General features: G+C 41.0%; 1 protein-coding gene across 4 annotated transcripts in view; it reads right to left on the reverse strand.

Moving 5' to 3' along the window:
- Window positions 1-13,151, reverse strand: part of RIC8A (RIC8 guanine nucleotide exchange factor A) — a 40,839-nt gene that overhangs the window by 25,497 nt on the left and 2,191 nt on the right. The window contains exons 2-3 of one of the 4 annotated variants that reach the window (XM_054972647.1): window positions 6,793-6,925; window positions 3,180-3,322 (exon numbers count right to left, since the gene is read on the reverse strand). In XM_054972647.1, the coding sequence (XP_054828622.1) occupies window positions 3,180-3,263 (84 nt within the window). In that variant the 5' untranslated portion in view covers window positions 3,264-3,322; window positions 6,793-6,925. Of the gene's footprint in view, window positions 1-3,179; window positions 3,368-6,753; window positions 6,926-13,151 lie in introns of those variants that run through there. The other 3 variants (XM_054972645.1, XM_054972646.1, XM_054972648.1) reach the window with 3 other exon arrangements.

The following is a 13,151-nucleotide window of genomic DNA, read 5'->3' on the forward strand; positions in this document are numbered from 1 at the left end:
AGATACAGGTCAGGGCAGGGCTGCCCAGAAAAAGAGTCCTTTGTGCAGTTAACCAAACATGGAGTCAGTAAACTACACAGTCCATAGCAGCAGTAAGGCAATTGACACGCAGGCAGGAAACTTGACACGTGTATCAGAGCACACACGTGCAAAGCAATCTTTGTGTAGCAATAAAACAGCAACGCAGGAAACTTTAACACAGTTCATGGCAGGCCTTAAAGCAGGAGAGGGGGCCTACTTGGCAACAGTAGTTTACTGCCAATTCTTCCAGCAGCAATTTAACATTGTGCTGGCTATTTGGAAGCCCACATCAGAAAGAATCTGTTCAGTAATGGCTCTAGAGGTTATTATGCAGCATTATTATTTATAAACCACCTTAAAAACAAGGCAGTGTACAGGAATTGAACTAATAATAAACCTTGCCAGCAATCTTATAATCTAAAAAAGACAAGACCTTTACAAAAAGTAAAAGTACACAAAAGAATAAAGGAAAAGATGGGGAGGGCAAAGGGTCCCAAGTCATCTTCCATTCAGGCCCTGCCTAGATCTAGACCAGTTGGAGAAAAGAGAAAGAGAGGCATTTTCAACTTGTTTTAAATACTTTCAAGGAAGGAGAAATGTGGATGATGGGAGGCAGCAAGCTCTAAAGGATCAGCATAATGGAAAAGACAGAGATGTGAAACAGAGGAAGAAATCTGAGGTCTAGCCAAGGAAAAGGTATTGGCAGGAAAAAAGAAGGTGAGGCAGTAAATAAAGAGAGAGATGAGAATAGGTCAAAGACTGAAGAGATTTAAACACCAAAAGTAGCAATTTGACCAGAAGCCAATACAGAGATAGAAGCCAATAATGGGAGCATAACAAAAGAAAATGTGGGCAAAATGCGATGCATCATCATTTGCTAGCTACAGTCCTTTGTAGGACATACTATACTAGAACAAGCATTCTAGCACAGGCATTGAATACATTTTGAAGAGTCCTTGCATAATATAAGGAGAAATCTAGAGCTACCTAGCTAATGTTATATTATTAGTAACCATTACAATCAACTAAAGCTTTGTCTTAGCTCAGCAGCTTTCAATTTTATTTTACCTTCAGGTAATTCTTTCCAACTTGGTATGCTTTCCTGAGCACCTGCCACAAGGCCCACACATGCTGCAGAGAATTTAGAGGCATTATAGGACATTATAAGCCTACATGGACATCTTTTTACATCAGCTGAGAATGCAGCCAGGCATACTCAATATTCTCTTGTAGAAGCAAATGATAGCGGGCAGGCTGTCTTACAGGGAAGTCAGCCTGCCTTACAGTTCTTCTCATAGCTTCCAAGGAACTCTATATTTCCTTAGAACACTGATTCAAAAAACAGTGTATAGCTAATCAAAGAAATGCTGGAAAATCTGAAAGATAGGGTTATTGCTCAGCAACTTTAGAATTCTTCCTTGTACAGCCAAAGAGTAACATTATGCAAATTATTTTAGAAAACAAACAGAATATCTTAGGCTGTGTGTGAGAGAGGAATTTGTGCCCCTGTATACAATAAAATCCCCATATGATCTCTTATCATCAAGTATTTCCCAAAAATTCTTCAAAATATTGTAGTCCATAAATAACAATTCTATCAATATCCATTTCTCCTCGCATGAAAACAAGAGGTTCCAGTGCCTCAGAAGTGCATTTGACATCATCAGCCAAAACAGCTGCTACAGCCTGCTTTGAAGACACAGCACCAAAGCACCCACACTGCACAAAGCGAGCCATCCCGCTGCCTTATCATCAGCCACTGCTCCATGAAGCATGTAGAGGAGTGGCAGCTAAGGAGTACAGCATGGGCTCTTCAGTGTTATATCGGGTCACATGGAACAAATTATCTTCCTCTGCAATCAACAGTATCCATAAGTCCACTCTGCCTCACCTTTTGAAATTCCCCAGCACCAATTCATAGAACACCATATTGGAAGGTGACCATAAACTGCTTAAGAGCATTCTAGGAATGGCATCAACCCACCACATTCTGTTGGGGAAATATCCAGCCAAGTTGTTTGTCAAGTTTACAAAGCTAGTAGGACAACAGAACACTTCTCTGTTCAAAATTTCTTATAAAAATGTATTGGCATTATAGGGATTTAGAAAATTTGCTCTGTTAATACATAGTAATTCTCAGATATGTTATCTGCCGCTGTCTGATTCCTTCCCAGTGTCAATACTGGGATTTTCACCAAAGTAAAACTGCTCAGTTGAAGTACATGGGGAAGGTTCAGTGACAGAGCACAAACTTTGCATGCAGAAAACCCCAGGTTCAGTTCCCAGCATCTCCAAGTAAAAAGGATTTCAAGTTAGGAGTCAGAAAGGTATTTGTCCCAAACTTGGGAAAGGTGATGCAAATTGAAGCAGGCAGCACTGCACTAGACAGATTAATGATCTGACTCTGTCAAAGGCAACTCCATATTCAAATACAAAATATATATTATCCATTTATGTTATATATAATATCTACAACTCTTGTTTACTTCTCACCTGCACTGCAGGATTACTGTATGTGGGAGGTGGTACATAGATGTGCAGGACTAAGCATAACCCCGGTGCAACTACCTACAAGATTAATTTTGCAAGTATACCTCACTAGCAGCTTGATTTTAAGTAGTTAGATATTCTTATTATCAAAAGAGCTATGATTTTTATAAAATATTTTGGAACAACTCTTCACAGTTAATGCTTTGAGCCACTTGTTCGCTCCCAATTGGCTTGCAAATGTGACATCTACGGCAAATCCCCAGGTTAAGAAATTCCTTAATTATCTTAAATTGCAGGCCTCATGGTAGTTCTACACCATATACAGCTCCGCCCCAGCTGTGTTTGTTAATAGCACACATCTGCCTGCCACATACAGTTCTTCTTCTCCCTGCTGCTGTCTGAAATCTGCTCCCCCTCCCCATTATTATCTGTTTCCTCAGGATATCTCACACTGGCCCAAACAGCACCATCTACTCATGCATGTGATTTTTTTTAAGCAGGCAAAACATATGCGTGCTGACAGAAGCTGATAACATTTTTTCCAGCAGTGCACTGACTGATGAAACCTCAAGAGGCAATACTGGGAATGATACTGTAACCACCCAACACAGATTCTCCACCTGATCCTTCACAATATCATCAGGCAAAAACTCCCAACAAACACTCACCTCTTGGTTGTAGATCTGTAGCACCTTGAGGACAGTATCTTGGTCCCCACTTTCTACAGTTTCTAGCACGGTCTGGAGCGCCATTGCTCCACTGAGTGGAGGTGGACTGGAGTGCTGGAAAGGGCGGCAGGAAGCTTTACGATCTGGCAGGAGAATGACAGATGTACATGGGCCTTGTTGTCACACAGCTGAGGAGGAGAGGGATGAAAGCAAGTGAGACTGCCCACTTTAATACACCCAAAGCACAGAGCAGATGGATGATCCCAGTAAAACCAGCCAGTAGCTCACTCGCTCTCTCACACTAATCCTCTTCCTCTCTCAGCTTTTCAGTGTTTAATAAATGCCCTTCCAAGCAAAGCAATTAGCAAGCCTCTCCCCCGCCCCTTGCCAAAGGATTACCACAGAATGCATGCTACAGTTCCCTAAAATAGCCTTCCTGCTTCATAGATGGTCCTGATTTCTCTTACTGCACAAAAAAACCCCAGAGGGTCCCAAGGTATTAAGAAGGATGAATACACAATGTAGATTAATGTTTCTCTTGTCACAGTTAAATTGGTGAGATTCATTGGAGGGGGGGGCGGGGAATAGGGGATGATCCTAGTAGAGCCAAATATACAGACTTAAGAAAGTTGATTCACGACTCAGATCTACATCTCTGAACCTGTTTAAAAATATATATTTAGGGCCGTCTACTCAACACATCACTAGCCATCACTAGTGAAACTAAGCCCTATGGGCTTTAGTTTCACGATCAGATTTTCCGCTGCATGTACCACACATATTCAAAATGTTCACAACATAGAAACAAAAATGGCAACTGTTTAAAGGCTGCAAACATGCTTCTTTCTCTCTAATACTCATTCTATCGTAACTGATTTCACAGGATGAAAAGACAGCAGCAGAGACACGGAAGAGGGACTGGCAAGCTGTGCGTATGAATCATGAGAGGCCACAAGTCCACCCCTAACCCACTATATACTTGGAAGTGCTGAGCCTTATAATCAGGAGTTCTAGAGCATTCTATAAGTAGAAACAGGGCTGCAGAACTGTGAAAGCCAAACACAATGAACATCTGCCTAGAGTCGAAAGCTGTGTACAAGCAAGAATGAGAAAACCCTGATAACATTTCCAGAATTCCATAAGACCCACTGTTTAATTGCTCCTCATTTTACATGGTCTGTTCTTCATATTTCATAAGTTTACTGAGGGAATGACCTGGGGAACAATAGTGTAACTAGCCATCAGGTATATAATTAAATGTATATTTACACTTAAAATATGAGACTATTTACTGAGAATTCTTTGAAAACCATTAAGCACAGAGTAATTTTTATACATTATCATCTCTAAACTTTATTTACTTATTTAAATACGTCATAAAATATATTTCTATGTCAACAATTGCATGGGTTTTAAGTATAATTTAACATAAGAATTTGCCTCTCTTTTAAAACCGTCATTCTCAGTTAACAAGGAGAGAGGGAAAGCCTGATGACATAAAATAGAAATCCTGATATCTGCCAAGAGCTGGCCCCATGTGGGTCAAAAATCTGGCACAATGGGTTGCACACAGCCAAAGGAGGGATTTCTGCTATCTTACAGGATTCTCCAGATGCGCAGAAAAATATGACTTTGTAAAATTAACCAAATCTAAGAAAACCTTCAGAAACGAGAGTGATGAGAACTGAAGGGACAGAATGTTCAGAGTAGCAGAGTGTCATTTAAATAAAAAACAGGAGAGGGAGAAAGGTTGCTCAAGTCCTGAAGAAGTTAGAAACCCATCATAAGGGAGATGTGGGGGGGGGGGAGGGGGGTTCCAAATTGAAGCCCCCTTCTGTGTTTCCTTTCCAGCCCGCAGCTTGTACTACAGGCAAGGCCATCCTAAGCAGTGTTACATCCTTCCAATCCCATTGACTTCAATGTGCTTGAAAGGATCATATAACTACTTAGGATAGCGCTGAATAATACTTGCAGTTCAATCCTAAACAGAGTTACCCCAGTCTAAGCCCATTACACTGCCAGCCATTTATACATTAGTAAAGTATATCATCATCCAAGGTCACCAGCTATTACATGCAACTGGTTGCCTGCATCTAGAGCTGCACCCAGGGCTTCTATCTTTGAAACCTTGTGCAGTGGGAATCCTCATGAAACCTAATGGATTCCAGAAAATTCTACAGCAAAGTCAGATCACACCAGCTCAGTTGTAAGGGGCATGATAAATCTTCTAGTGCTTGAGCTTGTTACATTAAAAAATAAGAGTGACAGAAGTTCTTTTTGCACTTCTGGCAAAGGTGGTACTTGCACCAAGATGGAAAAAACTCTCCCTGTGGATCATCATACATTATCATGTTTCATCTATCCGTCATTCTGCCTGTGTTATACATAGTTCCTGTTCTATTCACATGCAATCTCATTTATTGCTATAGGCTGGGTTTGTATCCAAATATTAACAGAATAAGAACTCCAGTTACAATCCCAAGGAACCAGCGGAAGAATCACACTGATTTCAGCAACTTTGAATGGGTCTCTTTTTATCTACTCAAAGCTGTTAAGCCAAGACAAATAATGAAAAATAAGCTACTCCAGGCATACAGATGGGTAAACAAGATGGCCCACAAAACACACACACACCTGCCTCCATGGAATGATTTTATTTATCTAATGTAATGACATTGCTTGTCTAAAACTAAGTCCACATGATCGTATTGAGCATGACTGGCCCAGATGTATACATTTGCATATGGGTCACTTGTCACCAGTACAAATCTAGGTTTGGTACACTCAACAATTCTTAGGAATATTTGCAATGGACCAAGTTTTGCACTCACAACAAATGTTAAAGATGGCCCATTACCATGTAACAGACATAATCTGGGCTGAAGAACAAAGCACAGAATTATTGTGTGAATCAAACTTCAATTACAATGGTACAAATACAGTTTGTATATTTAGCTTTTCTGTGTGTTATTGTGCAGTAAAATGTTGGCAAAATGTACATGGAAGCAATGCCTTTTAATAGACAGCTAGCCTTTGGATGTGTCCACGGTTATCATAACAGCTACTTTCACAGGATAGCCTGGTTGTGTTGAGGGTTTATCAACAATCACTTACAGTAATGAAAGCAAAATATATCAACAGCAATCACATTATTCTCTGACAAACTAATCAAATGATTATATGAATAGGATAGTGGTAGGCTGTGAAACGTACTAATTCCTACATTACAGCACACACAAACTTATGAACACAAGCATGAATCTGTATGAGTGGGGTCTGTTTCTATTAAGCCAAACCATACCTGAGTGGTAAGAATCTTTTGAAATATATCAATGCTTACTGCCATCCTAATTCTTCCAAAAAGTACAGGCCAGGGAAAACAAGGCAAACATCCCACTATTCAGCTTGTCCCAATCCATCATGTGATCTCTTCGTACTAACCAAGGTTAAAACTATTAGTTTATACGATATCGGGTTTTATTTTGTTTTTTGAAAAGCAAAATACCCTTTCCCCCTCTAAATCAATTTTACTTAGTGCTATCATCTTTAATCAAATCAGAAAATATAAACTAACCTGATTAGTAAATGAATTGATGGGATAGGGCGATATTACCTTTTTGTTAGCTTTGTAGCCCTTTGTGTGTGGTTTTCGATCAAGCTTCCGGCTTCATTTCCTGAATGCAGCAACTCCTTCTGTTCCTCCTTCCCCCAACCTTCCAAATGCAGTTTCCAAGAGCAAACAGCAGCTTTGTTATTGTTCCGCAGGAAAATCCCACCAGCAGAAAAACAAGACAGGGTAAAAGATTGAACAGGCCAGAACGGGCCAGAACAGGCATTAAATAAATAAAGGTACCACAAAAAAAAGTGGGAAGCATTAAAGACGCTGCAAAACAATATTTTAGAAATTGAAAACATGCTAATATCATGCATTTATTAACTCTTTCCCAGAAAAAATGCTATCGGAACACCACGAAACAGGCCAGAACAGACACTAAAGAAATGCTAGTACCACAATATTTTAAAAGTGAAAACATTGAGCTGGCATGCTTTTATTAACCCTTTCCCTGCCAAAACGTTCCTGGAACACCACAGAATGGGCTGGAATGGGCACTAAAAAATGATAGGACTACAAAAACCAGTGGGAAGCATTAAAGACACTGCTAAACAATATTTTAGAAATGAAAACACTGAACTGGCATGCTTTTATTAACCCTTTCTCTGCCAAAATGTTCCTGGAACACCACAGGACTGGCTGGAATGGGCACTAAAGAAAGACTGCAGAACAATATTTTAGAAATGAAAACATGGAAATATCAAGCTTTTGCTAACCTTTTCACTGCCAGAATGTTCCTGGAACAGAACAAAACAGGCCAGAATGGGCACTAAAGAAATGGTAGTACCACTAAAAACTGTGGGAAGCATTAAAGACACTGCAGAACAATATTTTAGAAATGAAAACATGAAAATATCATGCTTTTATTAATCCTTTCCCTGCTACAAGACTCCCGGAACACCACGGAACTGGCCGGAACAGGTACTAAAGAAATGCTAGCACCACAAAAAACAGTGGTAAGCAATAAAGGCACCAGAAAGCAGTATTTTATTAATGAAAACATGAAAGTATTATGCTTTTATTAACCTTTTCCCTGCCAAAAGGCTCCCAGAACACCATGGAACAGGCCAGAGCGGGCACTAAATAAATTATAGGACTATAAGGCATTAAAGACACAAGAGAAAGGTACTGGTTATTACATACAAAACTCTTCACGGCCTTGGTCCAGCATACCTCTGGGACCACCTCCCTCCCTATGTCCCTCCACGGTAGCTTCGCTCATCTGAACACGTTCTCTTGCAGGTGCCAGCCTGTACATGGGCGAAATCAACAGCAGTCCATACACGGGCTTTCTCCGTGCTGGTCCTTACCCTGTGGAACAGCCTGCCTGAGGAGGTCAGGAGAGCCCCCACACTCTTGGGTTTCCACAAACAATGCAAAACTGAATTATTCAAAAAGGCCTTTTTCTCGGCTAAGAGGGCGGTATTGTAGGAAAGGGGTCCCAGATGTTTCGCTAATGAGTTAGGAACCATAGATTTCACCAGTATGTTGCCTTACATATTATCTGTTGCTTTAAATATGTACTCCTATATACTATCTGTGCTTCATGTTGTTTAATCTAAGTCCTAGAATTGATTATGTTCTGTTTCAGCAATTCTTCAACCCAATATTGGATCCTTGCCAATACTATGTCTTTGTAAATTTGTATTCATTTACTGTATGACATTGTTTATGGAAATGTTCTTGACACTATATGGAAATGCCTGCCCTTGTCCTTGCTACTGATTGTACTAATCCCATACTATGTAATCCACCTTGAGTCTCAGTGAGAAAGGCAGAATATAAATTACATAAATAAATAAATAAATAAATAAATGAATGAATGAATGAATGAATGAATGAATGAATGAATGAATGAATGAATGAATGAATGGAAATATCAGGCTTTCATTAATCTTTTCTCTGCCAAAATGCTCCCAGAACACAATGGAACAGGCACTAAATAAATTCCAGTACCACAAAAAAACAGTGGGAAGCATTAAAGAAACTGGAAAACAATATTTTAGAAATAAGAACGCTGAACTGTAATGTTTTATTAACCCTATCCCTGCCAAAATGCTTTCAGAAAGCACAAAACAGGCTGGAACGGGCACTAAGGAAATGCTAGTACCACAAAAAATGTGGGAAACATTAAAGTGGCCTGGAGCTATGGTTATCAACAGTTCTGGAGGAAAATGTCTTGTCCCTTTAATAAAGGAAATGGGTAGTTGAAACTTTTCATGGTATGGCATGGCTAGCACCACTTAAAGACAGGATATATGTTCCTACAAATATCAGATGTACCCTTGTTCACTGTAAAATCTTGGACTAAACATGAAGGTTACAATCCATCTAAATTAGCCATCAACTCTTCCACTTGCTCAGACATTGCACAAAAACTGTCTGAAATATGGGGTTGTGAAGTTCCATAAAAAGGTAGGGATGAGTTATGGGTGAGTTCTGGAAAGGATAGTTTGCCAGATTTTCAGGAGGGGAGAGCAATAGAGAATTGGATCGGAACAGCAGTGGTGCAGGGTTTTAAGTGCACCCAAACCAAGTTTTCAGCCCCCTCTCCCACCCCCCACAACTGTCTGGAAGTAGCCTGGGGCTTAAAACATGGCTTCAAGCCAATAGGTGTCACCTGGCTGGAGGCTCCAACTAACAATCAAAAAGAGATGTCCTATTAATATATATAATCAACCAAATAAAGGAAACTGCTTTAAGCATTGCTCCCTATAGACCAATTCAGTCAGTGGGTCAAAATGAAGGTGAGTACAACAATGATGGAAAGAGTGTGTGCGAGAACATTGAATAGTGGATGAATGTGAACAAAACCAGTAATGCAGAAATTGACACTTTGTTTGGAAAACTGCATGAAGCACTGGTATTTGAAAAAAGGATTTGACTAAAGATCAGTGGGCACTTGGAAAGATGATTCAAGCACACAGGGGAGACGAGCAGAGCTGATTTGAAGAGCAGGAGACTGGGTCAAGTTGCTAACCTCCAGGTGGGGTCTGGAGTTCTCCTTGAATTACAGCTGATCTCTAGATCAATTCCCCTGGGGAAAATACCTGCTTTGGAAGAGGGGACTCTATGACATTATTTCACACTGAGGTCTCTTCCTAAACCACGTCCTCCTCAGGTTCCACCCCCTGATCTCCTGGTACAAGCAGGAGTCTGCAACCGTAAGATGGTGGAGCAGCAAATGTCACATGCTGGAATATAACATATAAGGGGCTTCTGAGGAGGAGCAGTTTGCCATTATGACCCCCCCACACACACACACAAACCACTGCTGGCTTGTATTTGCATATTAGCCCAGTAGCTGGTGAACCTCCACCAGATGAGGCAGAGTTGCTGGAAGAGGGATGGGACCAGTGGAGGTGAAGAGCCATTTTTCATGGCTATTTTAGCAACCCTGTCCACCCCTGTTGCTAAGTCATAAAGATGATCCGTTTCAGTCTGATTGTTGCTCTCATTCTTTTTAAAGAGAAACAAAAGAAACCAGTCAAAACCACAGACACTGGAGGAAGAAAGTGGCTACAAAGCCTATGACAACACACAAACACCCCTCCCTCTATGGGCAAACATGGTCTCCATTATTCCCTATGGACAAGCGTGGCCTCCATTATTCTTTAAGGGGAAACGTGCTCTCCATTATTGCATATGGGGAAGTGTGGCCTCCATTATTCCCTATGAGCAATCATGCATTCTCTATTGGCAATCATGCATTGTCTATGGGCAATTGGTGTCCTTAGTTTAAGTATGTCACCTTTAATGCTTGTGGTACTAGCATCTCTTTAGTGCCTGTTCCAGCCTGTTCTGTGGTGTTCCAGAAGCACTTTGGCTGTGGAAGTGTTAATAAAAGAATGTCAGTTCAGTTTTTTCATTTCTAAAATCTTGTTCTGAAGTGTCTTTAATTCTTTCCACAGTTTTCTGCGGTACTAGGGTTTCTTTAGTGTTCATTCTAGCCTATTTTGTGCTGCCTTTTGGTTCCTGGAACAGAACGCCAGTTCAGTGTTTTTATTTCTGAAGTCTTGTTCTCTGAAATCTTGTTCTCTGATGTCTTTAATGCTTCTTCTTTTTTGTGGTACAGCTAGTTTGGTATAGTGGTTAAGAGCGCAGGACTCTAATCTGGAGAACCAGGTTTGATTCCTCGCTCCTTCGCTTGAAGCCAGCTGGGTGACCTTGGGTCAGTCACAGCTTCTAGGAGCTCTCTCAGCCCCACCCACCTCACAGGGTGTTTTGTTGTGGGGATAATAACAACATTCATTGTAAACCGCTCTGAGTGGGTGTTAAGTCATCTTGAAGGGCAGTATATAAATCGAATGTTTTTTTTGTTGTACTAACATATCTTTAGTGCCTGTTCTAGTTATTCCAGGACTTGTGCTATTTGTGCTATTCTAGGAACCTTTTGGTAGGGAAAGGATTAATGAAAGCCTGATATTTCCATGTTTTCATTTCTAAAACATTGTTCTCTGATGTCTTTAATGCTTCCCATAGTTTTTTGTGGTACTAGCATTTCTTAGTGCCTGTTCTGGCCTGTTTTGTGGTGTTCTGGGAGCATTTTGGCAGGGAAAGGGTTAATAAAAGCATGATATTTCTCTTCATTTCTAAAATATTGTTCTCCAATGTCTTTACCACATCCTATTGTTCTTTTCAGTAGCACTATTTGTTTAATGTCTGTTCTGGCCTATTGTGGTTCGTTCCAGCTTTTACACCATCGTCACGCCAAACTCGCGCGAGAAAACGTGCTATTTCGCGTTTTCCCCATCGCGATCCGGAACATGGCGGCATGCAGCACCTTCAGGTTAGTCGTCTGGAATCGGCCCATCTCTGGAAAAACATCGGGCGCAGTTGGAGTTGCCAGTCTAGGGATTGTCGCTGAAAAAGAACTGATCCTGCAGCAATTTCCCACCCTTTCCACAAACCTACTCCTCTCATAGGAAAGGGTGAATGCAAAACTATATGGAAGTGGAAAATCATGGCACTAGGTGGATGATCGGCTGAATTCAACTCTTGAACTTGTCCCTCAGCCAAGAGTAGGAAATAATAAAACATCTAAACGAGTAAAAGAAGGGTTTTTATTTCATTTTAGACGTGGCAGCCATGGAAATTTAGATTATTTAAACAAAGTTTTCAGGGACCCACACTTGGAAGCTTTGTTTTTCTAATTTTCTGTAACTACTAAACCAGGCTTTTGTGTTTACTACTCTTTAATCTATAAGTCTGTGACTGGTTTGAGTTCTGGTTAGGGCCACTGGTTTGAGTGCTGGTTAGGGGTTACCAACTCCAGGTTGGGAAGATCCCGGAGATTTGGGAATGGTGCCTGGGATGGGTGATGTTTGGGGAGGGGATGGATGCCCCCCCTCCAAAGCAGCCATTCTCTTTAGGAGAACTGATCTCTGTCGTCTGGAGATCAGTTGTAATTCTGGGAGATCTCCAGGCTGCACCTGGACCCTGATCCAGATCAGGACCATGGTGCTGAGGAAGGAGGGCTCCAGTCTCCCCCTCCCTCAAGCCATTTTCTCAAACTGAAATGGCCCTGGCAGTGCCTTTTTGCCCTTTTGGGTTACTCCATGTACGGCATTCAATACTTGGATCAGTAAGTTCCCTAGCTGTTGCGTGGCTGTGGGGAAAGTGGCTTGGATTCAGGGAGTTCCGCCCAACCCAACATGTGGCCAAACATGCCGTAGTTTGGCCCTAAAAGGGACAGTATTAGTAAGAAATTTAACTTACTCTCACCTATGCCACAGATGCAGCGCAGTGTAGTGGTTGAAGTATAGGAGATTGGGGGGAACTATGTTTGAATCCTCACTCTGCCACGAAGTTCACTGGGTTCTCTCAACGTAACTTACCTCACAGCATTGTTGTAGAGATAACAATGGGGATAGGGAGACCCACATTGGCTCATTGGAGGAAAGGTTAGATAAAATGTAATAGATACCTCCTTGCATCACTTCAGCCATGTTATCAAACAATCAGTTCACACATTCAGCAGCCAGCCACACAATACATAGGAATCAAGCTACGTACTGCGTATGTGAACCAAAACTTGGAACGAGCTTGAGAATATTGAATTATTTTGCCTTTTTGTTGCAATAATGCCTTGTATTGTAGTGGACAAACATCCCTGCAAATCCTATTTAGGCTAAACACTACACCAAAGCAATTATTCAAGAGAAAATCACTTATGGCCTACTGTCCTTGCCTTACTTTGAACCTTTCTCTCTCTCTCATACACACACACATACATTCCAGTGGTCATGCTTTGGTTATTAGCTCACATGTCATTTTAGAATAATTTCTTCACTGTGAACCTGGAGTTCCTCCTGCAAACTTTTGCATATTTACATAACAGAAATGACAAGGGTTCCCAA

Source organism: Eublepharis macularius, chromosome 2, assembly GCF_028583425.1.
Source record: "Eublepharis macularius isolate TG4126 chromosome 2, MPM_Emac_v1.0, whole genome shotgun sequence".
Classification (NCBI taxonomy): Eukaryota; Metazoa; Chordata; class Lepidosauria; order Squamata; family Eublepharidae; genus Eublepharis; species Eublepharis macularius.